The 24,761-nt window shown below is 36.2% G+C and overlaps 1 protein-coding gene across 1 annotated transcript in view; it reads right to left on the minus strand.

The window, feature by feature from the left end:
• Nucleotides 1-24,761, minus strand: part of LOC129724507 (uncharacterized) — a 589,670-nt gene that overhangs the window by 137,590 nt on the left and 427,319 nt on the right. The window contains exon 7 of the mRNA XM_055679461.1: nt 14,868-14,986. Within this exon, the coding sequence (XP_055535436.1) occupies nt 14,868-14,986 (119 nt within the window). The remainder of the gene's footprint in view (nt 1-14,867; nt 14,987-24,761) is intronic.

Raw genomic sequence — 24,761 nt, forward strand, 5'->3', positions numbered from 1 at the left:
CCACATGCTGCATGCATGCTCCCTATGTTCTAGCCTGGCAAACGAAATGCACCGTTGTCGATCCACCGAGTAGACACAAATATTCGCATTTATCTTGCATAATTGAACATTTTCTGTTCAAATTAATGTACACATAAATATCGTTTGCTGGTTGATTTATCGCGGGAAATTTCTCTTTTGTCGGGTTCTTTGCGGTAGGTACAGTTACATTCCCATTTCGTGCCATCAGGTTGCCAATACAGCCAGCAGCAGCTGTAGCACTAGCATCGGCAACCCCATTTGTCGTTATGTGAGAAAGAAAAGTTCGAAAAACTATCATCGCAACGCGGTTGAATGGAAGCAAGCTGGCAAGCGAAAATAGTGGCAACAGCCGCGGGAAACCGGGGAACGATAATTTCGTATCTTTTTCCGGCAATAGGAAACTAGTTCGAGTGCAATTAATTGAATGTTAAGAATCTTCAGCGGAGCCTGACAAATTTATGGACTTGCATTGCAAGTCGATTGGAAAATTATTTTTTAATGCGGTTTCCTCGGTGCTGATGTATCTAAGTCATGAATGAAACGAAACTTTGTCACTGGATAGGGAAATTTTTTTGCACTCGCTCGATTTAAGAAAACAGCAAAATCCACGATCAGTTCTGTTTTTTTTTGCCTTTCTCCTAGAAAGGTATAGCAATCACTGAAAAAACTGAAGGTATAAAAGTGCTCCAGAGGGCCGAATGTCGTATTTCACTCGACTCCGTTCGACAAGCTGAACATTTTCTGTATGTGTGTGTGTGTATGTGTGTATGTGTGTGTATGTGACGCTCTCCCAATCTCACTCGATTTTCTCAGAGATGGCTAGACCGATCTTCATGAAATTAATTGCAAATGAAAGGTCTAGTTGCCCCATAAGACCCTATTGAATTTCATTGTAATCGGATTTTTAGTTTAGAGGTTATGTTTGAAAATGTAAAAATCACGAAACATCATTATCTCAGAAACTACTCAACTGATTTTAACAAAATTAATTTCAAATGAACGGGCCACCTAAAAAACCCATAACTTTTGAAATTCATCAAGATTGAACATGTGGCTCTAAAGTTATTTACAGAAACGTGTTCTGTAGAGTGTTTAATCTCACTCATGTTTCTCAGAGATGGCTGGACCGATTTCCACAAAATCAGTGTCATATGGAAGGTCTAGTTGCCCCATAAAACACTATTGATTTGTTTTGCAATCGGACTTTTTCTTTGCCTGTTATGTTTAAAAATGTAAAATCCAGCTTTGAAAAGAAACATTCATAAGACTACTTAAACTCACTCACTTTTCTCAGAGATGGTTGAACCGATTTCCACAAAATTGGTGTCAAATGAAAGGTCTAGCTGCCTCATAACACTATATTGAATTTCACTGTAATTGGTTTGTAACTTTGTGTGTAATGTATCAAAATGTGAAAGTTACGAAACTTCATTATCTCAGAAACTACAAAACCGATTTGAACAATATTGGTATGAAATGAACGGGCTAGTTAAAGGATATCTGACGAAATATGATGATTGAACACGTGGTTTAAAAGCTGTGAAAAGAATGTCATATTTGGGAAATTTCTAGGAAGTATGGCGGAGGTGAAAAGCATATCACCCAATGCCGTACTTGCCAACGTTATGGCCATGGTTCCAAATTCTGTAACATGGACCAAAAATGTCTTAATTGTGGAGACTCTTGTCACAAAAAGGACACATGTCCTGTGAAAGAGAGTAAAAATTTTCGCTGTGCGAATTGTGACGGCAACCATATGTCAAATTTTTATCAATGCCCAGTCCGTTTAGCAATTGTTAAGGCAAGGCAAGGTAAACATAATTCAATTTCTCGTTTAAAACCAACTTCAAAACAAAATTCTCCAAGCGTACCAGTGACGCATAGTTTACCTACTCCTTTGCATACCCGTTTAACTTATGCACAGGTTACAGGTAGTTCGAACATTATACCGCCTAGTGTTGGTAGTTCGAAAATGACCGTTAATATGGGTAAGCAAAACACGCTAGAAAATAATTGTACACCTATCACTCCAGCTAATATTGCTACCGAAAATATTTTTTCTAATGTCAACTGCCTGGGGCCTATTACGGCAGGTAAACTTTCTTTTTTGCAACAGGCAATGTTCGATCTTATGAACGCCATGTTGCAGGTAAAATCAATGTTTGAAGCCATTCAAATAGGCACAAATTTTACTATTAAAATTGTTTCTAATTTGAAATTTAGCAATGATTTTAAATAAAACAATTAAAATATTAAATTGGAATGCTCGCTCATTGAAGGCCAATGAGAATGAGCTTTTTAATTTTTTAACAGTAAATAATGTGCATATTGCAATTATTACTGAAACATTTTTGAAACCTAACATAAAATTAAAATATGATCCCAATTACGTGGTTCATAGATATGATAGGATTCAGGGTTCCGGCGGTGGAGTTGCAATTGTTATTCATCGCCGAACCAAACATCGTGCTCTTCCCCATCTTGAGACGAAAGTTATTGAAACTTTGGGAATTGAAGTTCAAACTGAACTTGGGATTTTATTTATTGCCGCAGCATATTTACCATTTCGATGCACACGCGAGCTCAAAAATTATTTTAAAAATGATTTACAAAAACTCACCTGAAATCGTTCGAAATTAACGCTAAACATCGTTCATGGAATAATTCTCAAAGTAATTCCAATGGCAAAATTTTATTCAATGATTGTTCTTCAGGATACTATTCTATTTTGTCTCCGAATAGTCCTACATGCTTTTCTTCTGTAAGAAACCCTTCAACTATTGATTTGGTGCTGACAGATCAAAGTCATGTATGTAGTGATTTGATCACACATGCTGACTTTGATTCTGACCATCTTCCAATAACTTTTTCTTTATCACATGAATCAGTTTTAAACCCTATGAGCTCTGTTTTTAATTATAACAAAGCTAATTGGGAAAGATACAAAAATTATATTGAGAGAAATTTCAATAATGAGCTTGATTTGCAAAACGAAGTGAATATTGATTCCGCTTTGGAAGCATTAAAATGTGCAATTGTTGATGCCAGGAATTATTCTGTCCCAAAGGCTCAAGTGAAATTTGATTCACCAATAATCGACGAAAATTTTCAACTTCTAATTCGTTTGAAAAATGTCCGCAGACGTCAATATCAACGTTCTCGTGACCCTGTTTTTAAAACTATTTATAAAGATTTAAAGAAAGAGATTAAACATAGATTTACTCTTCTGAGAAATCAAAATTTTGAGACTAAAGTTGAAAAATTGAAACCATATTCAAAACCATTTTGGAAGCTGTCGAAGATTCTTAAGAAACCTTCAAAGCCTATTCCAGTTTTAAAAGATGGTGAACGTTTTCTTGTATCCAATGAACAAAAGGCTCAAAGACTTGCTCAGCAGTTTGAGAGTGTTCATAACTCAAATTTGAATTTTGTGAGTCCAATTGAAAATGAAGTCACACGTCAATTTGATTTAATTTCTTTCAAAATTTTTAACCTGCAGAAATAATTGAAACTAACTTGAATGAGATTAAATCAATTATTAAAAATTTCAAAAATATGAAAGCACCGACGATGGACGTCTTTAATATACTAATCAAACATCTCCCTGAGAGCACAATGGAGTTTTTAGTGAAAATTTTCAATTGCTGCTTCAAAATTGCATATTTTCCCAAATTATGGAAAAATGCAAAAATTACTCCCATTTTAAAACCGGATAAGAACACAGCTGAAGTTTCAAGTTATCGACCAATCAGTTTGCTTTCTTCAATAAGTAAACTGTTTGAGAGAATTATTCTTAACAGAATGATGTCACACATCAACGAAAATTCAATTTTTGCAAATGAACAGTTTGGATTTCGCCATGGGCATTCCACAACTCATCAATTGCTCAGAGTTACTAATATGATACGAGCTAACAAATCTGAAGGTTATTCCACTGGAGCTGCTCTTTTAGACATAGAAAAAGCATTCGACAGTGTTTGGCATAAAGGTTTGATTGCGAAATTGCAAACTTTTAATTTTCCAATTTTCCTAATCAAAATTTTAAAAAATTATCTTACTGATCGAACTCTGCAGGTAGTCTATCAGAATTCAAAATCTGATAGATTTCCTGTCAGAGCAGGTGTACCTCAAGGATCAGTCTTGGGTCCAGTCCTGTACAACATATTCACTTCAGATCTTCCTGATTTGCCTCCAGGATGCACAAAGTCATTGTTCTGCGATGACACAAGCATTTCCGTAAAAGGAAAAAGTCTTCGTGTCATATGCAGTCGATTGCAGAAAAGTTTAGATATTTTTTCTTCCTACTTGCAAAAGTGGAAAATCTCTCCCAATGCTTCTAAAACTCAAATGATAATTTTTCCGCATAAGCCTAGGGCTTCTTTCCTCAAGCCAAACAATAATCACGTTGTCAAGATGAATGGGGTTATTTTAAGTTGGTCCGACAAGGTTAAGTACTTGGGACTAATTTATGATAAAAAACTTATTTTCAAAGAACACATTGAGAGTATACAAGCCAAGTGCATCAAATATACGAGATGTTTATATCCTCTCATTAACAGGAATTCTAAACTTTGTTTAAAGAACAAACTTTTGATTTACAAACAAATTTTTAGACCAGCAATGCTTTACCCGATACCGATCTGGTCAAGTTGCTGTTCAACAAGGAAGAAAACGCTCCAAAGGATTCAGAATAAAATTCTGAAAATGATTTTGAAGCGTCCTCCTTGGTTTGGTACACTCGAATTACATAGACTTACTGGTGTTGAACCATTAGAAGCTATGTCAAATAAAATTATTAACAATTTTCGACAAAAATCGTTGCAATCCTCAATTGCTACGATAAGCTCTCTTTATAGCCAATAAGTTAGCAATTAAGTTAGTAGTAAGTTTACTTCCCTTTTCCTGGCAAGTAGGTTTAAATCCCTACGAATGATAAGTCCTAATTGCGAAAGCAAACAAATCCTAACAATTAAAATTACAAATTTCTAACAGTGTTGAGAAGTCACCATTTGTGATTGGACACACATACTCATTATTTACTAATATTTATCATAAATACTTAAGCTACTAACAAATCCCCCTTAAAAAAAAAAAAAAGAATGTCATATTTGAAACAGAAGAAAAATCCTTTCCTATAAATAATCGAACTTAAAATGATATTTAATCTTATGATATATAATCGAGTCCAACTTAAATATGAGTACAGTTACGTTTCCATGGTTTCACTGTTGGCTACCAAAAATTTGTTATTTAGGATGAAAAATAAATCCAGTTGTTTTGCCTTTCTCCTAGAAAGATATAGCAATCACTGAAAAAACTAAAGGTATAAAAGTGCTCCCGAGGGCCGAATGTCGTAATGTCGTATGTCGTATCGACGAGCTGAGCATTTTCTGTATGTGTGTGTGTATGTGTGTGTATGTGTGTGTGTGTAACGCTCTCCCAATCTCACTCGATTTTCTCAGCGATGGTTGGACCGATTTCAATGAAATTAATTGCAAATGAAAGGTCTATTTGCCCCATAAGACCCTACTGAATTTTATTGTAATCGGATTTCTAGTTTAGAGGTTATGTAGCAAATTGTAAAAATCACGAAACATCAATATCTCAGAAACTACGCAACCGATTTGAACAAAATAATTTCAAATGAACGGCCCACCTAAAACACCCTTATCTTTTGAATTTCATAAAGACTGGACATGTGGTTCAAAAGTTATGGAAAGAAACGTGTTCTCGGGACTATTTAATCTCACTTATGTTTCTCAGAGATGGCTGGACCAATTCTCATAAAATCAGTGTCAAATGGACGGTCTAGTTGTCCCATAAGACCCTTTTGATTTGTTTTGCAATCGGATTTTTACTTTGCCTGTTATGTTTGAAAATGTGAAATCAAGCTATGAAAAAAAAAACATTCATAAGACTACTTAAACTCACTCTCTTTTCTCAGAGATGGCTGAACCGATTTCCACTAAATTAGTGTCAAATGAGAGGTCCAGCTGCCTCATAACACCTTATTGAATTTAACTGTAATCGGACTGTAACTTCGTCTGTAATGTATCGAAATGTGAAAACCACGAAACTTTATTATCTAAGAAACTACACAACCGATTTGAACAATATTGGTTTCAAATGAACGGACTAGTTAAAGGTTAATTATTGAATTTTATATTGATTAGACACGTGGTTCAAAAGTTGTTTAAAGCAATATGTTCCGATGATTTTTCAAATTCACTCGTTTTCCCAAAAATGGCTGGACTAAATTCAGCAATCTTAGTGTAAAATGTAAAGTTTCGCTTCCCTATAGATTCCCATTTCATTTGACTATAATCGTATTTTTATTCCAACCGTTATGTATTAAATTATAAAAACAACGAAAGTCTGTTATCTCAAAGATTACACGACTTATTTGAACATATCTAGTGTCATACGAACGGGTTGTCTCTCAAATTCACAAGTAACAAATTTCATAGCAATGGTTCAAAAGTCATGGAAACAAAAGAAATTCAAAGGCTATTTAAAACTATACCTACTTTAATCAACATATCTCGCCAAACATGTGAAAAGGGCCCATGTGCCATTTTTAAACAAGCCGAATTTTCTCATTTTGTGATTAATACAAGCGTAATCTATCCCTACAAATGAGATTTGTTGATAAAAGAAGCTTTTTTTAATCAACAAATCTTATTTGTATGGGCAGATTAAGCTTGTATTCGTCAAAAAACGTGAAATTGTGGCTTGTTTACATATGGCACATGGGCCCTTTTCACATGTTTGGCGAGATATGTGGCCTCAGTATAATTTAAATGTGGTATCGTACCATTTGAATGTTTCCGGCAGCCATGGTCGAAACCCCGAACTGTGCTGCCCGGTTGCCACTTTTGCATCGAAACACGGCACAACGTGCATTGCAACTGCAACTGAGTGTTAGTGTTGAATCGACAACACGCAGAGCGATAGCCGAACCACCGGTGGCAATGGCTGTTTTTTATTTTCGCCACGGGTGTTTCAAACTTCGGCAAACACCCGAATCGAGGGATTTGGCTTCGTAAAAACACCGGCCGCAGCCGAGAGATTCAACTTCGAGAAAGCATCTCGACAACACCCTCGCCTGCTTGTCCTAGCGCGAGTTTTGATGTTTTCAATCAAACCTATCTCGCTTTGGCAAGGGAGTGCGAGGTTGCAAAAGCACTTGGCAACTTGTTAATTTAATGGTCATTTAGGATGAATCCTATATGGTATTTTGCAAGTGCAAGAAATAATTCGTATGCTTTGTGCCGTCAGCAATAAATCAACAACTATTGTTAGCGCTGAAATTAAACGATCATTCAAATTAACGATAAATATTGATAACTTTTCCATCTGTAAATTTGGCCGTGGAATTTTAACAAATTAGACGCTGACTGGACTATTTGGCATTGATCCTAGAACAGAATACTTTTTGTTTTGTATGGCGTCTGATTATAGAGAAATGCGGTTGAATTAGTTTACTATAGCGTTTGTCGGCATTTGCGGGAAGCCCCAAAAAGAGTAATGTTCAATATTGATAATTTGTGGAACATAAAAATATGCAGGAGTAGAAATTTTTCTGTATATATTTTTTAAATTTTTTTTTTCACTTGGTTAATTTTTCGAATGGACAAAATTATTGTTCAAAATATTGTCGAAGAAACCATACCGATCGAATAAACCGTTCCACAGTGTTCTATTTTGCCGTTTTCGTGTGATTGGATAAATAGAGAATCAAATGTTGATTATAACCATAATGTATGTTCGGCGATGTTTCAAGATATTCAAAAATGGATCTTTCGATGTAGGAAGATGAGTGATCAATCCACCTAAAAGTGAGATAGAAAATTTACTTTTTCATCAGATTGAGATAGATACTTGATGTCTCCGGCAAAATTTTAGGTGATCTAAAAACAAGAAACATGGTCGAAGACATCATGTTTCTATCGCTTACATATTATGAGCAACATAAAGTTTTCTATTAAGAGGTACTGAAAATCATAATTTTCATTATAACTTTTTTCTCAGATTTTTCCGAGTTTTTAAATCTTCTACAAAGTTATCAGTCATCCAAAAATGCATGTTTATGCAGAACATTGATTTTTATCTCCCAAAATAAAAAAAGTTTTTTGACATATTTCGATATTATTGGAGATATTTTCACCTCAACCATCTCCAAATTACGCAATTTTACGCAAGTGGCAAATCCATACGATGAAATAGCTATCTTAAGACTTACAATAATAGGTACAAACTTTTGTATGTAAAAGTATGTAAGCAGCTTTTCCGCCTGATTTTCAAAGCTATTTTATTTAATTTTATTTAATTTTTTTGTAATTTTTACACAAAAAAAAATTGTTTTTTGAAAATAAGCTTTTTTATATTAATTTTAATGTTTCTTTTACATAAAAAAATGATTTGTTTGAATTTTTTATCGGAAAGATAAAAATACTATCTAAAACTTTTCCAGAGACGTCACACTGATCAAAAAACTTTTGGCTCTGACAATATTTATAATCACAATAATCCTCCCAAAATAGCATTTTAAATAGCTTCTCAGCCTATAGAAACGTTTATGCAAAGTGGAAACCAAATCTAAAATGACAATAAATATTGAAACTGGGACATTTTTTGTGGAACTGGTCAGTTAAAAATCAATTTTAAGTTATATTAAAAAATGTGCAAACATATTGAGCAAAATCATTTCAAATCGCCTGGAAATACGCGAAAATTTATTCGACCATTTTTTATTTGAATGAAACTTTGCACACGCATTTGCCTTAGCAAACTGAGCATTTTTCACAGGTGGAGAGATTTTTTACACCCATGAGTTACATTCTAAAAGGGCGTATGCCTTTCGGCATAGGTTTTATTCGAAGCATTGTAGCCCAGAAACCGTTGGTTGTATAGAAAAACTGTCTGAGAATGAGTTGTAGCGAATCAAAAATGCATCACAAAAAAATATACACTGTACAAAAAAAAATTTTTTTTACCAAAAAAAATTAAAAAAGGACATTAAATTTGAATTAAAAAAAAAAGAGTTGATTTTTGTTATTTTTTTTTTAAAACTTGACGTTAATACGCAACTTTTGGTAAAAAGTTCAGGATAGAGAAATGAACAATATTTTTTTATGGTAGATTAATTTTTCTATGAAAATTCTAATTCAAACATTTTTCAAAAAAATTTTATTCTGATGACTTTAAAAGATGCAAAAAGTCATTTTAAATCAAAAAGCTCTTGGTAGTAAACATTCTAAAGGCATTGGTTTTCGAGTTATTTTAAATTTAAGCTCGAAAAATTATAATTATTCAGGAAAATACACGTTTTTCTTAATTAGTCCATGGTTCTCCAGCAAAAACCATACGTTCATTGGAATGCTTGATCAAATATATACAATTCATTCTTTGACAACAAAACGATTGGGCGAACGGTTCTCAAGAAAAGAGCAAAATGTTCTAAGTGATATAAATATATATATATATATATATATATATATATATATATATATATATATATATATATATATATATATATATATATATATATATATATATATATATATATATATATATATATATATATATATATATATATATATATATATATATATATATATATATATATATAAGAATCAAATATTTATTTTCGAGTTTTATTATCTTAGGAACATATTTTTTTATGACATAGATACTTTACAGAACTAGTTTCACTGTATATTTTATATACATCATAAGTAAATGATTCGTCATCTTTAGAAAAGAAGGTTCGTTTGTATCTTAATTTCTAAAATTGGAACAAAAGAGTAATACTTTTGTGTGGCAGCTATTATTATAGATTTTTTGAAAATATTGCTCCATTCTGTTACTCCTTGTTCATATTCTTCATATGATACCCAGCTAAATGACATTTTTGATGAATTTTTATTTCTTTTCTGATTAGACCAATCATACAATTCATTTGCGCTTGTAATGGGATGTTCATGTTCTTTAGCTAAACTTGCATTTCCTGCCATTCTGTTTACTATGCCACCAATTGCATCGCATGGGCCTTTACCATGGGAAGTCGCAAAAAAATGCCACTCTGCATCGACGTTATATTTTGTTTTGAACTTGCAAAGACTTGCAAAGTTCTTCTTATTTTTATCAGACATTAATATCGCTTTTTTCAACTCTATTGTTCTTTTCAAAAAACTCATTAATTTGGCAATGAACACCTGAACCGCAACAGTATCATGATGGAGTACATCCGATATTATGATGAAGCTGATATTCTTAAGTGTTCCAGATACTGAATAGTAAACAACTAAGGGATGAATGGTGGCTTGACTATCATTCCAATAACTACACGAATCATAAACTGATAAAGACGTATTAAAATGAGCTTGACTGTTCAATATTTTTAATTTTGCAAAACGTTTTTGTTTAATTTGCGTAAGCTTGATGAGCACCGATTATCAGGAAAGGGTTTACAGCATTTGGGCTTGGTGTATTCCATTTTTACTTTATTCATCTTCACAAAATGCAAACTGTTACTAACACATCTGGAGCAGTGCAATCGTATTTATATACGAAAACAGATATTATAGGTAACCCAGTAGTTATTGGTTGCGTACTTTACAAACAGTTATTATTAGTAAACAAGTAGGTAGTGTTGCACGACAAATATATTTTTTTATAAACAATTCGGCAAGGGAGAACGTGTAGGTAGGCTAAGGTACAGCGCTTGAGTTATTTATCCAATCGTTTTGTTGTCAAAAAATGAATTGTATATTTTTGATCAAGCATTCCAATAAACGTATGGTTTTTGCTGGAGAACCATGGACAAATTAAGAAAAACGTGTATTTTCCGAAATATTAATAATTTTTCGAGCTTAAATTTAAAATAACTCGAAAACCGATGCCTTTAAAATGTTTACTACCAAGAGCTTTTTGGTTCAAAATGACTCTCTGCATCTTTTAAAATCATCAGAATACAAACATTTTGAAAATTGTTCAAATTAGAAATTTTACAAAAAAAATAATCTACCATAAAGAAATTATTTTTCATTTCTCCATCCAGGACTTCTTTTTAAAAAGTTGCGTATTATCGTCAAGTTTCTTTAAAAAAAAATTAAAAAAAAAATTAAACTCTTTTTTTTAAATTGAAATTTAATGTTTATTTTCAATTTTTTTTGTGCAGTGTATATTTTTTTGTGATGCATTTTCGATTCGCTACAACTCATTCTCAGACAGTTTTTCGATACAACCAACGGTTTCTGGGCTACAATGCTTCGAATGAAACCTATGCCAAAAGGCATACGCCCTTTTAGAATGTAACTCATGGGTGTAAAAAATCTCTCCATCTGTGAAAAATGCCCAGTTTGCTAAGCCAAATACGTGTGCAAAGTTTCGTTCAAATGAAAATTGGTTGATATTCGACCATATGTCATTTGGCGCGATCTTGCTCTATTGAAAACTTCAAAGTTTACAGAATAGTTAACTTAAATTTTGTTTTCCTCGAAATGATAAAGATGTCACTTGGTCTAGTCTGACTAAACGGTGTTTAAAAAAATTCAATAACACTAGTCGACAAAAGCGAAAAAAAGTTGCCCTAAAGCGCAATATGGTTGCCCTCCAAAGGTTTTACATCTTTTTAACCATTCCTGTGAATTTCGCTGCTTTTAGAGAATGCAGAAATGCATCAGAAGGCCGCCGAGGAGTTGTTTATCAGATTCGTCGCTTTTACGTTTGCATAGGGAAAAACTCTTTGGAAAAGTTATCTTTGCTAGGGACACCAAACACAAATTTTAAACATAGTTGCATTCAAACCAAAAGAATCAGTTCAGAAGTTTATTAAATTATTATTTACAAAGACATTTCGAGTTTGACCTTTATATCATTCGTATCTATCGCGCTACTATTACCTGCAATATAATCTGTATAAATGAATGCATTCCAGGTAAGCACCTTGCGATCAGCTGCTGAAGGGTACTTCGTTAGCGTACGCTCCAACGTTTCAAATCATTGTAATGCTATGTTTCAGAAACATTTATTTTATTTTTCGAAATTTCGTGTAATTTCGCGAAATTTAGAGAGCAATTTTGTTTCGTCTCGAGAACTCGAAATCCACCTTGATTTCGTTTCGACTAATTTGGCGAAACCGAAATTAAGGGTTAATTTCGTTTCGTTTCGTTTTGAAAAACCAGTTTCGCACACCCCTAGTGCTGTGTATAGCGCGTCTTATACTCGCTATGTTAAGTCTAATAAACGGTACGAGAAAAAAAAATATTGCCATTAGTCGAGGAATTCGGATTCCAACTCCAACGAAATATTTAAGTAATTCAACTAACTGGTTAAAATAGTTTCAACAGTCGCAAGGTGTACGATCCAAGAAAAATTGTTAAACAATGTTTGAATGGTTGAGAGATTTTTAGTTTATTTATTTCTATTTATGTTGATTGTGAATGGTTATTAAATTTAAGCTCAAAAAATCTCTTGAATGCGGTTTTGTTTTAACTTGGTTTCGATAAGTTCAAGATCACCTTTTTGTCTGATCATTGAAGTAAATAAAGAATAGATGTTTGTTGCATGTTCAAACTATTGGAGCTAACTGTTTCAACGATGCACTGTAAAATCAATGTAGGATGGAATAGCGAAAAACGAATGAGAAAGCGTGGGCTAGGATTCGCAGCAGAGTTTTGTTCGAAGTTGCATATCTGTTCTGTGATGTATGTCTTAGGGGCCATCCACATACCACGTGGACAGCTTGGGGGGGGGGGTTGTGTAATGTCCACGGTCCTTACAAAAAAAAAGAATTTATATGGGCATTTGTCCACGGGGAGGAAGGAGGGGGGGTTGTAATAATCGTTCAAAATCTGTCCACGTGGTATGGCCCCTAACTGCATTTGTATTTGCGTATATGGCTGTAATGGAAAATATACACTAAAGTCGCTTTTTACACGGAAGATACGTGTCGCGTAAAAAAAACCTCATAAATTCCGGAATCAGCGTAAAAAAAGGTGCATGAAAAAATCCGCGTAAAAAGTGACCTTAGTGTATTTCGAATATCCATCACCATTCAAATCCATTGAAAAATCTATCCGATTCATCAGTTACGCAACGAAATGCCATAAGATATGGTTATGTTCACTTTCAGAGAAATTTATTTCCATAGGTTGAATGACTTGAAAGACCGAAAAAGCTTCTAAATTAATCATCCAATCGCTATGGTGTCAAGGAATAAATTGTGTTATATCAGTTTTGTGTAGCAGTAAATTTATGTTTATTTCTGGGAATCAACAAATAACTCACAAAAAAGCGTATTTTAAAAAAATCAAAAACAGAATTTTAGATTGAAAAAACTGTTTCCGAAACTCTAAATGGTATTGATTGAATATTGCACTTTAAATATTATGCTTTTTTTTAGGCTTTTTATACAGCTGAATAAAAATTTCGCGATTTTCTCTTGTACTAGTAATTTGTTTGCTCGTTAATATGACTTTTTTGTTAAACTTTGGTCAACATTTATTGTCTTTAAAAAGGATTTGTTTCCAATTTTGTATGTAGTAAAAATTGTGATTTTTCAGACCAGGCAACCCAATGGTACAGCCTTTTTCTACTGTCTTCTAAAGATACGTTTCCTGTTGCTGTTTGTTCATGACACCTATCCGTGCTAGCAGTCCGGTAGTCACATTGAGAACAAATTGGCAACAGAGCATCACAAAAGGAAACGAAAAATGTACTCCTTGTGTCGATTCGGTTTGATTTGGAGGATGTCTTCGGGATTGCGAATGTAGAAAAGAGAAGAAGCTGTTTTTTATACAGACGTTCGTGTCTACACGATACAAACAGCGCGTTTCGGTAACAGACCGAATCCACCGTAGACATTTTCCCTCTCTTTTTTCATTTTCCTATGATGGATGTCGTGTGACGGCTGTTAAAAATTCTGCGTTAGGGTAAAATTACTGAAAGGTTGGGAATTTTCTTCAATTCACCATTTGATTTATCTTTGGTTCTTCTATGTACGATTAATGAATAAAGAGTCCGAGTAAACTAGGAAAATTCTCTAAGCATTGGCGACCAACATAGGTTTCAAATTTTGTTTTCGTTTATAGGTCACTAAACTTTATTCGTAGAAATATATACCTAAAATTCCGAAAAGCCATCGTACTATTTTGTAGGCCAATAAAAAAGACCCTAAATCCCACCAAAACAAAAGGCAAATGATGATTTCCTCGAAAAACTAACTGACGGTTTGGGATCGCCATGTCTGACAACACCCGAACCAACCAACTGACGACGGCTAAAGCTGAATAAATAAAATGTCTCCATTTTGTTTTGACTCGAGCTGTAAGGTGGGAAGAACAACAGCTGAAGCGGATTTACATTTTTTGTTTGTTTTCAAGCTGTATCCTCAGGGCTATTTCTTAGACAGCTGGTACTGCAAGATAACACTTTCTAGGAATTTATATCGGACCAAGCTCGTTTTAGTTGATGTTGGCCTCAAACTATGCAGAAACCAGTTTTTTTCTAATGATAAGTTAATTTTCGGTAGTCTACTTCCAAAAAGTGACGGAAACTTGACAATCGATTTTTATAGGTGTTCTATCGAGCGTAATTTAGTTTTGTGTCTTCTTTTACTACACCGGAAGCAGGAACCGGTCCAGTAAGAAAAAGAGATAATTTAATGAAGTCGTCCTGATTGGTTGACATTGCTTCTATGCTAATATTTTCTAGTGAATCAAAACCGTAAAAGGTGCAAGAAAACGGTATCGCCTCTGGCGATGATGTCCAAAATTTAAGCAAATCTCTAGCTGTTCAATTTCCGACTCTGCACATGAGCTTAACTCGACAGTAAACCTTACCAGAACTCTACAAATCCCTGATGTATTAGCAGCGCCATAAAATCGCCAGTTAGGTCGTCCCGTTCGCCTGTCAGCAGCAGGATGCCGTCGAATGCTTCCGGGCGGAACTCGATGTGCAGCTGGAAAAGAAAAACAACCGTGAATAAAGCGAACGACGAAATGGAACCGAAAATTGCTGGAGTTGCTCAAAATTATGGTCAACCGGAATAGTGCAAAGTTGAAAATAAACACTATTTGTGGGCTGCCTTCTCAGGCAGGCAACACTCGACTGTATACTGCGCGCTCTGGTGTCGGTGCCAGGATTTTCCGGCTATTTTTACGCCAGAATCAACTGGACCGCCCCGTACTGCCTGTCGTTTATTTCTACTCATTCCGGCAAACGACCGCACTGCACAATAAACTTATCGTCACGAGGTGCGGAATTATTACCGCCACTGGCCGAACATCACCATCTTAGTGTATATGTTATGTATAGAAATCCTTGTCGAGTTCCGATTTAGGTAACGTCGGCCGGGTGATTAATTTGAATTTATTCAAGTGAGAATAAAACTCGCACTCGGACCGAGCCGGAGCCACTGTGCGGACCATTCCCAAAGGTCATTTCATCAGGTACGAGTACTATTCTTGTTCGTAAATGTATGCGACTGTTATACTTTTCACCGTGAACAAAATACAAAAAAGGCAGCTCTCCGGAACCGAGCTAAACTGGTCATTTATGTTCGTTGCGGATGGAAAAAGTTTTCGCTTTAAAAAATGTGGCAGCTTTCCACTCATACGGTGCTTCACAGTGAAGCCGAGTGATGCAACTGTCCGGTTAGTGTTGCGAAATGGACTCGGTAATAGTGGCTGGCTGGGGTTTCAATTGTGTGTGAGTGTATCGGGAAAGTTTACCATTAGGAACTGTTTCGATTATTAACCACAATAAAGCAACGCTAAGGGTGCCACATTCCGTTTTTTTGTGCTATGATCCTGTGACATATTCCGCAGGCAGCTGTTACTGTAAAGATCTAGGGTAATTTTCGTAGTACCATGTTGATTGAATATTTTTATGTTATCTCTGACGGCTTAAGACTAAGAGTGTTGAAGATGTTCATTTTGAAACTTTCGAATTCCAGGAGCTGCGTTTCGAGGGTCTACATTGATTGCTTATCCACCTAAACTAGAATAAATAGTTTTTTCCCGCCCCTTTTTACTGGGCACTGCGTAGGAATTTTATGAATTTATTGGACCATTTTTTATTATGTTTAAACTCATTTCCAAAACCCCTTCCTAGAAGAAATCTTGCACTCAGAAACGTGCAGGTGCAAAAACTCTCACGCAATCCATTTTAATTGTACTTCTACCATTGCTTATTACCTTTTGATCTGTTGAACCGCTAATTACAAGAGAAATGTAGATATTTACTAGGTAATTTTCAATGGGGCATGTGTATAATTTTTTTCATTGCGGTATTTCTATTCCTCCATTCCCCCTCTTCCAATAAGTATATAGAGTAATAGAAAATTTCTCTATTCCACCAGTTCACCTCGTTTTAACCTGGAAGCAACCTAACTTCTGCCAAAACCCTTCTTTATTCGCTCGATTTTGATACAGTTTTGATACCTGGCGTGCTGCCCGAAGCGCACTGTAAAATTCGTCAGCTTCAACCCACCACCGCACGTGCTTATGCTTAGTTCGTAAATAATTATTTGGCATCTCTTTCTTACTTGCGTCGTGAATCGTTATGTCGTTGCTTTATTCCTCGGCAGATTTGCCTTGACGCGGTGGAATAAAGAAATTCGCTATAAGTTATTTCACTATTTCTTTTCACCGTTACTACTCCAAACCTCGCTGCCTCCGGCCAATATTTATCATCGATTTCAATTCCCTGGAAGGGTTTCAACTTTATGTTGCTCTGTCCAGTTTTATTATAAGAAGGATTGTTTTTATTATTAAGAGGTATGTGTCAAGGTTTTTGTAGAATTCAACGTAAAGGAAAAGTTAGTGGAGAGCCAGAAAATTAACCCATGCTTAAGTCCATTGACATCGATTGGCACACAAATATTCCAACCCAATTTTCCCAATCGGGTTATAATTATCTATATGAAAAAATTAAAACATGATAGCACAGAGCCAGAACCAATTTTAATTGGTTCTATTTGGGACGCTTTGTATTTTAAATTTGTATGAGGATTTGTACGGGAAAACCTTCTTTTTGCATTCTCAATAGCATTCAATTCCGAAGCACTTTCCTTATTGATTTTCACTGCCACTCATTATGACCACACGCTGTGAATATCGCAACTTTAATATACGATATGAAAAAATTACGTTGAATTATTTTATGTTTTTTTCTACATGCTATAAATTGAAATACTATGATGCGCTGCGTTTAGTTTCTTTATTACAGAATTAAAATAACTTGTGTTATCTTCTCAATTAATGCTGAAAACTCCCATATTGGATGGTATTTCTGAACGGTATAGGGTAACCACTCCTATATTCATCTCAGTACCTATATTAATCTCACGCTCACGCTTTTTCGATCAATTTATCGTCAAATTTTACCATATTTTCAACGTAAAACTTTCTGCCACTTGAGAAAATCGAGAAGCAAATAGATTTACTTTCAAAATTTGTAGAAATTTCATCAGCATCACATTTTCTTCAAAATACTTCACTTGACAGTAATTTTAGTTAGTCTACAAAGTGTTCAGCTTGAATTTTCTCGTGAGGCTATAAATTTTAATGATAAACCTTGTGAGCGGGAGAGGGTTAACACCTGCATATTATAGACACTCTGCGTATCTGACCACTCTAGAGCAGAGAGAATTAAAATTTTTTCAACTGTCATTCCGCAAAAATTCAAGCGAATTTGATCCAACATTTTCTAAAGATAACAAATTTAACACAGTTTTCGGGACAGAAGAAAACCAACTGGTCCTCGTTTAGAAAAAAAATAGTCCTGGTCTTCCCGTTCAATTGATATACGCACACCCAACATTCTGGATATTGCTGGATGTGCTTTTTAAGGAGAGGTTTGTGCAGGCCATAAAGCAAAGAACTGTGAGGAGTCTCCCAAGTGTATGATATTTTCCGGAAAATGGGACGCCAAACGCTTTATGGGAGGTGAACCATTGCTTCACGGCCCAGCAGCTGCTGTACCAAGCAGCCGCTGAGTCGTTGAAGGACATCGCTATCATTTGGGACCCCTACCGCATCCCTCCCGGAAACGGTAACTGGGTTGCGGATTAATCCAGTATGGCGGCCATATGAACGACGAGCAATTTCCCGGCTCAGGAGGTTGTCTCAACCTCAAAAGAAGGATACGTAGTTGCCAGGGTGAACGGAGTGTTCTACTGCAGTTGCTATGCTACGCCACGTTGGTCTACCGAAAGGTTCACCCAGATGGCTAACGGGCTTAACGCCGTTGGTGGTGGTGGGCGACTTCAACGCTTGGGCTGTTGAGTGGGAAAGTCACTTCATGAACCAGAAGGGTCAGATCTTGTTGGAGGCTTTGGAAATGCTCAACCTAGATCTGGCCAACGTTGGGAACAGAAGTACATACAGCAGAAATGGTGCGGAGTCGATCATTGACGTGACGTTCTCCAGCCCAGGACTGATCAAGAACTGGAGGGTAGACGATGTCTACACTAATAGCGACTACCAGCCGGTCTGCTATAGTGTAAACAACAACAAGAGGGGGCGAGCGACGGGTAGAGACAACAAACCGACCGTCCGCGGGTGGAAGACATCGCATTTCGAGGCTGAGGTATTCGAAGAGGCAATGAGAAGAGAGCGCGAGGGGGGCAGTTGGCTCCGAATCCGTGGGGTGACACCTACAGGATCGTATTGGCCAAGACTAACGGCGCGTTGGCTCCTGCAGAGCAATCACAAGCGATGCTGGAGTGTATCATCGAGAGACTTCTTCCGCGCCACGAGCCTAGCCTTTGACCTTCGGCGATCGAGTCTCACGTCCGAAGTTCCAGTATCTCAGACATAGACCAGGGATGGTCGGCCAGACTGCCAAACGTCCAATCCGTGAGCGACGACAGCCGTGTCGACGTTGAGGAGGAAGCAAGGACTACGAATGAGGAACTCATCGTGATCGCCAAATCTCTAAAGGTGAGTAAGGCACCGGGACCGGATCCCTAACCTGGAAATCAGGTTGGTAATAGAAACGGCCCCCGTGTTGTTCAGGGCAGTCATGCAGAGGTGCCTGGATGAATGTCTCTTTCCGGACAAGTGTAAGCGGCAGAGACTGGTCTTACTGCCGACGGCTGGGAAACCGCCAGGGGTCCCATCGGCATATCAACAGACTGGTGAGGTACACGGAGGGTGTACACGGAGGGTGTACACGGTCTGGCAAGTAACTAGTTCGGCCTCCGGAAGGGCAGGTCCACGCTGGATGCGTCACCAAGGCGACGGAGGTAACACTCCAGCGTAAGAGGAAGGGAATACGCTATTGCGCAATCGTCACGCTCGACTCCAACACGGAAGAGGGTCATAAGTGCGTTCCCATCACCGCAGGAGTTCCGCGAAGTTCTATCCTGGGTTTGGTGTTGTGGGATGCCATATATGTAGGGGTTGTGATCGTTGGCTTTGCAGACGACATCACGCTGGAGGTTTACGGCGAGTCGATCGGGGAGGTCGAGTTGACGGCTGCGCACTGTATACAAAAGGTCGAGGACTGAATGCGCTCCAGGAAACTGGAGCTAGCGCATCACCATGTATAGCTCAGCTCATATATGGCAGCAAGCTCAGCGGTTTATGGCAGCAAGCGGCAGGCAGCAAGCGGTTTATAGCAGCAAGCGAAAGCTTCTTGTCAGCGTAGTTTCGTCCATACTTAGGTATGGTGGGCCAGTATGGTTCAGAGCGCTGGGTACTAACAGTTACCGCGGTAAACTGGACAGTAGCTACAGCTTCATGTGCCTGAGAGTTGCAAGTGTGTGTCGTACAGTGTCATACGATGCAATCTGTGTCTTGTCCAGCCCATCAGCATCAAGGAGGACAGAGAATGTTTCGACCAGAGTGACACAAGGGGCATACGAGGTACTAGAAGGTCATTCTCGATGTTCCGCTGGCAGCGGGAATGGTCTAGATCCACATAGGACAGATGGACGCACCGACTTATTCCGGAGATATTCGATTGGGTCGGAAAGCGCCATGGTGGAGTGAACTTCCACAAAAGCCACTCCCCGACGTAAAACTTAACCGTCGTTACGAAAAGATCAGGGCTTGATACTGATGGGATTTTCGTGGGTCGCGACAGGAACCATTAGGTGTTTGGGGGGAGTGTGACTACCCCAGCATCTCTCCCGTAGTCTCATCCCCACACCCCGAGTTGTCTTCTCAGGTGTCTGTTCTCCGCCACTTTATTAAAAAAGGATTGATTTGATGTAAAAAATCCTTCTACGCATAATTTCAAAATTTGTCTATTGCAGAATTATTCACTTTTTTTTAGTTTTCGGCTATGTTTGTCTTTAACGAGGTCTAGCACAAGAAGTGTAATAGCTAACTCAATTCTGTGGATTTTGTTGAAAAGCTGAGAAAATTTCGTAATCAATAGTGTCTTGAAACGTCAAATTAGTGAGAATAAGAAGCACTTAGAAAGGAACAAATGTAAAATCAAATGTTTTTTAAGAACTAACCTGCAATTTTCTCTCCGAAATATGTGATAAACATGAGTATTGTTGTTAACTAAATTAAATATTAAAGTCTACCCTACAAGTTGTTATTTGACACCAAGAAACTCTTTTAGTTTGGCTCTTTTAGTTTGGCTGCTATTTCACTTTAAAAGCAATAAACTGCGCCTTCATTTAGTGTTGTAAGATTTCACAATCGTTTGATTGGTGTGTCGTCTTCGACAAAGTTGTAGATAATAGTTCTGTCTTTTTAAAAAAATTACACTTGAAAAATTATTTATTCAAAAGTTAGAAGAAAGACCAGAAATTAATTATTCCAAAAGGCTCATTTTTAAAAACTTGATTTTTGTAATAAAACCTACGAAAAATTACCAAAACAATGAAACCAGTCCGATCATATAGAAATCTAGAAAAATAAGTTATCACTTTTTGAAAAAAAAATATATTGTTTGAAAAAAAATTATTTTCAACTATTTTTTTTTTTAAAGGCATATTTATTTTGAAAGGACAAAATATTATCTACAACTTTGCCGAAGACACTATGCCGTTTCAACTGTAGAAATATTTTTAATTTCCAATACAGCACTCTATGAGGAATCAAGAATGTTTCTTCAGTCAAAACGGTTTATTTGATTGTCATAGTGTGTCTGGCAAAGTTGTAAATAATAACTTTGTTCCTCAAAAGAAAATGTACCCTGTGAAAAAAAAAAATTGAAAAAATATAACTTTTTTTTCTGATTTCTTCATGGCCGGTTTCGTTTTGTTCAGGTAAACTTTCGTAGTTTTTATAAAAAAATCAGTTTTTTGAAATGGGTTGTTTTGGATAATTATTTTATAACTTTCTTTTATTTTTTTTTTCAAAAAATTAATAATTTGTTTTTAGAGTGTATATATATATTTGAAAAACAAAACTATTATCTACAACTTTGCCGAAGATGTCACACCGCTCAAACGAACCGTGTTGGCTCTAAAAATGTTTGTAGTCATCAATACCTATCCGAAATAGCATTTTCCAATAGCTTTTCGAAAATGAGTTGTGTTTCAAAAAATTAAACCACTAGCACAAAATGGCTTTTTTTGCCTATAAAACGTCTATGCAAAGCTTCAGCCAATGGGCACGTTCACGTTCTGATGATATAAACTTGACAGAAAATGTATGGTCGAACTGTCAAAACGACGCAAACCCAGGAAGAACGAGTCAATTGTGTTGCGTATCTGATTGAGATCCCTATACTCTCATTATCACTGAATAACATCGATACAGTCTTTTGTCCGATTATATAAGCCAAAGCACTGTGTGTTCAATCAAGTGTTTGCAAAGGACATTATTGTGGTAAATAAAACGAATAAATTGTCTGGTGCAACATTCGAAAGAACAAGTGCAAGTGTCTTACAGAGTATAGACTGTTCCGAAAATTATAAATACATCTTCTTTCTTGAATAAAACAAAAAATACAGGATTTTTCGGGTCATTTTATTCTGAAATGTAGATAATAAGTGTTTTCTTTCCAGTTTCAATTCAAGTTGGGATTATTTTTCGTAGGATACGCGATTTCTCTAACTTTTCTCTCCGACCATTTTAACCACTTTAAGCCAATCTTTTTTAAATTTTTCAACATTGTCCGCTGGTTTGACATATTTCCTCAGCTTTGCCTTGGTCAAAGCCCAACAAGTTTCAATAGGGCGAATTTCAGGGCAGTTTGGAGGATTCATCTCCTTTGGGACACATGTGACATTATTTGTTTTATACCACCCTAGTGCATCCTTAGAGTAATGGCAGGAAATAAGATCGGGCCAAAAGATTGGAGGATTGTTATGCTGCTTAACCATGGGTAACAACCTTTTTTGCATACACTCTTTCACGTAAATTTGTACCATTCATTGCGTCATTCGTAATGAATGGACGAGATATTTTCCCACATTCACAAATGGCCTGCCAAACCATTACCTTCTTGCCGAGTTTTTCGGTGTAAATGGCTTTCACTGGTCCAGGGACATTCTTTCCCTTCGGTGATGTATAAGATTGCGGTCCTAGCAGAGTCTTATAGTCCTGTTTTATGTAGGTTTCGTCATCCATGATAACACACCCCATTTTTTGGTCAGAAGTTTGTCATAAAGCTTCCGGGCTTTTGGTTTCACAGATTAAGCTTGTTTTGGATTTCGTTTTGGCTGCTTCTGCTTCCGACGGGTCTGCAGACCCTTTCTTCCCTTGGCACGCATAACGTTACTCGCCGAGGTTCCAAGCTTTCTCGCCACATCTCGTACTGATACTGAAGGATGCCGCTTGTAGTATTCCTTAACCTTTTTGTCCATTGTGGGATCAACAGGCCCGGGTTTTTTACCACGTTTTGGGGCATCAGTAAATGTGCACTCTTCACAATATTTCCGCAATGCGGTTTGAACTGCTCCGACACTTATACCTTCTTCTCTGGCTAATTTTCTTATAGAAAGACCACTCACGGTGCCCAATTTGTGCACAATTCACTTTCTTTGCTCGGGAGAAAGGCCACGCATTTTCAAAATTTCGCACTAAATGTTAGAAAAAATGACAGCATCTGTTTCTTTTGGATGTAAACAACAGGACGCAGCCAACGTTTGTTTGAATACTACACGTTATTTGAAATGACGGTTGATCGTAAGTGTATTTATAATTATCGGAACGGTCTATAGATTTTTCAAACAAAGTAAGATAAAACATATTGCATCAGTTTCCACCGTTTCATTTAAAAGTTTAAGACACTTGGAATCGAAAACATTTTTCAAATATCCAAACTTCATGTACTTCCCGTGTGTGATTTTGCAAATGACATGAAAGCATTCAACATTTTCCGCGAGACACAATCCTCATTTTGGTTGTGATGATTTCTTTTTTTTTTTTTGCTCATAGTAGTTTTTTGATACATTTTGTAAATTTGTATTGTAATATCTTGCCTTTTTACTTATAATTTTCCCAATTCAACATTGCCACCCTAACGACAATGATATGACAAATATTATATTTTCAGGAATTTTTCTATTAGTATTCAGTGAAAAGTGATTTTTTTCATTTTATACTCATTTTTACACAATATTATGAACCACCCTATGTTGAACAAATGAACCACCCTAACGAAACATAATGTATTCGATACTAGTTATAGTGTATATCATTATATAAGCTATTTCGAGAGACTAGTGACCAATTTCAAATGATAAATTCTAAACATTTTGAGCTCTGCTTTCAACAATTGAAGAAACGAAGTCCCAGGAGTAAATTTTTGCAAGAAAATATTTTTTTTTCAGATGACACCAATTCTCGATGTTTCATGCATTTTTAAGTCATTTGGCATAAAAAAAAATCGAAAACCGCCTTGGGTGATTTTTCGGTTTTCAAAAGCGCCAAACGTCAATCGCTTTGCGCCACCCCATTTTAAGTCCGATTGAGCTGAAATTTTGCACAGGGTGTTTTTTCGAGCAGGTAAACATTTTGTATAGGGTTTTTTTTTAATTTTCTGGTCACTTTTTTCCATACGATGATTGGCACCCTAATGCGGCCGTTGCGAGGTGCGCGGCAAATCGCTTCAACTTTCTCCCTATTGCTCATATCTTTACAAAAATTTGTAAAAATGTTCTCAAGATGTTGTACTTTGGGATAATACAATAAAACAATTTTTGAAACCTAAACAGATATTTATCTCCTTTAGTGCTTAGAACTAATTTACAATAAAATACTGTAAGGTATACAGCCCTAGGGTTATATGAAATAGTGACGTGGGACTAAACACTGTAATTAGAGGCTTTTCTGTTGCAAAATATACAGAGTCTGCAGACAAAATCAATTTGTTTGCTCAGCGACTACACGTATTCATTTACGTATTTTTATCTTCAGCCTCCCCTGGAAATCAGTTTTTGAAATATATTCCACAACACTCGCAAGAATATCGTTTATATTTGGCGCTGTTATGCCTGTAGTATTTTTTTGTGCAAACAACATGTATTCGACAAGGCACAAGCATATCGTGCTTGTTGAAGAAGCACCAAGAATTTCTCGTAATGCGTCAAAGTCAGAATTAACTCTATATCCTCAAAAACCAAATCCAATAATATTTACGTTATCATAATGAATGTTTTTTTCTTATTTAACTCTGATTAAATCAAATCTATAAAATGGATCTTACTTTCAAAATAATATGGAAGCCCTTACAAAGGCTCATTAGTTGGCACACATAAGAAGATATTTCAAACAAAATTATAAACAAGATCCAGCAACAAAATCCACAATTACATTTTT

This window comes from Wyeomyia smithii, chromosome 2, assembly GCF_029784165.1.
Source record: "Wyeomyia smithii strain HCP4-BCI-WySm-NY-G18 chromosome 2, ASM2978416v1, whole genome shotgun sequence".
Lineage (NCBI taxonomy): Eukaryota > Metazoa > Arthropoda > Insecta > Diptera > Culicidae > Wyeomyia > Wyeomyia smithii.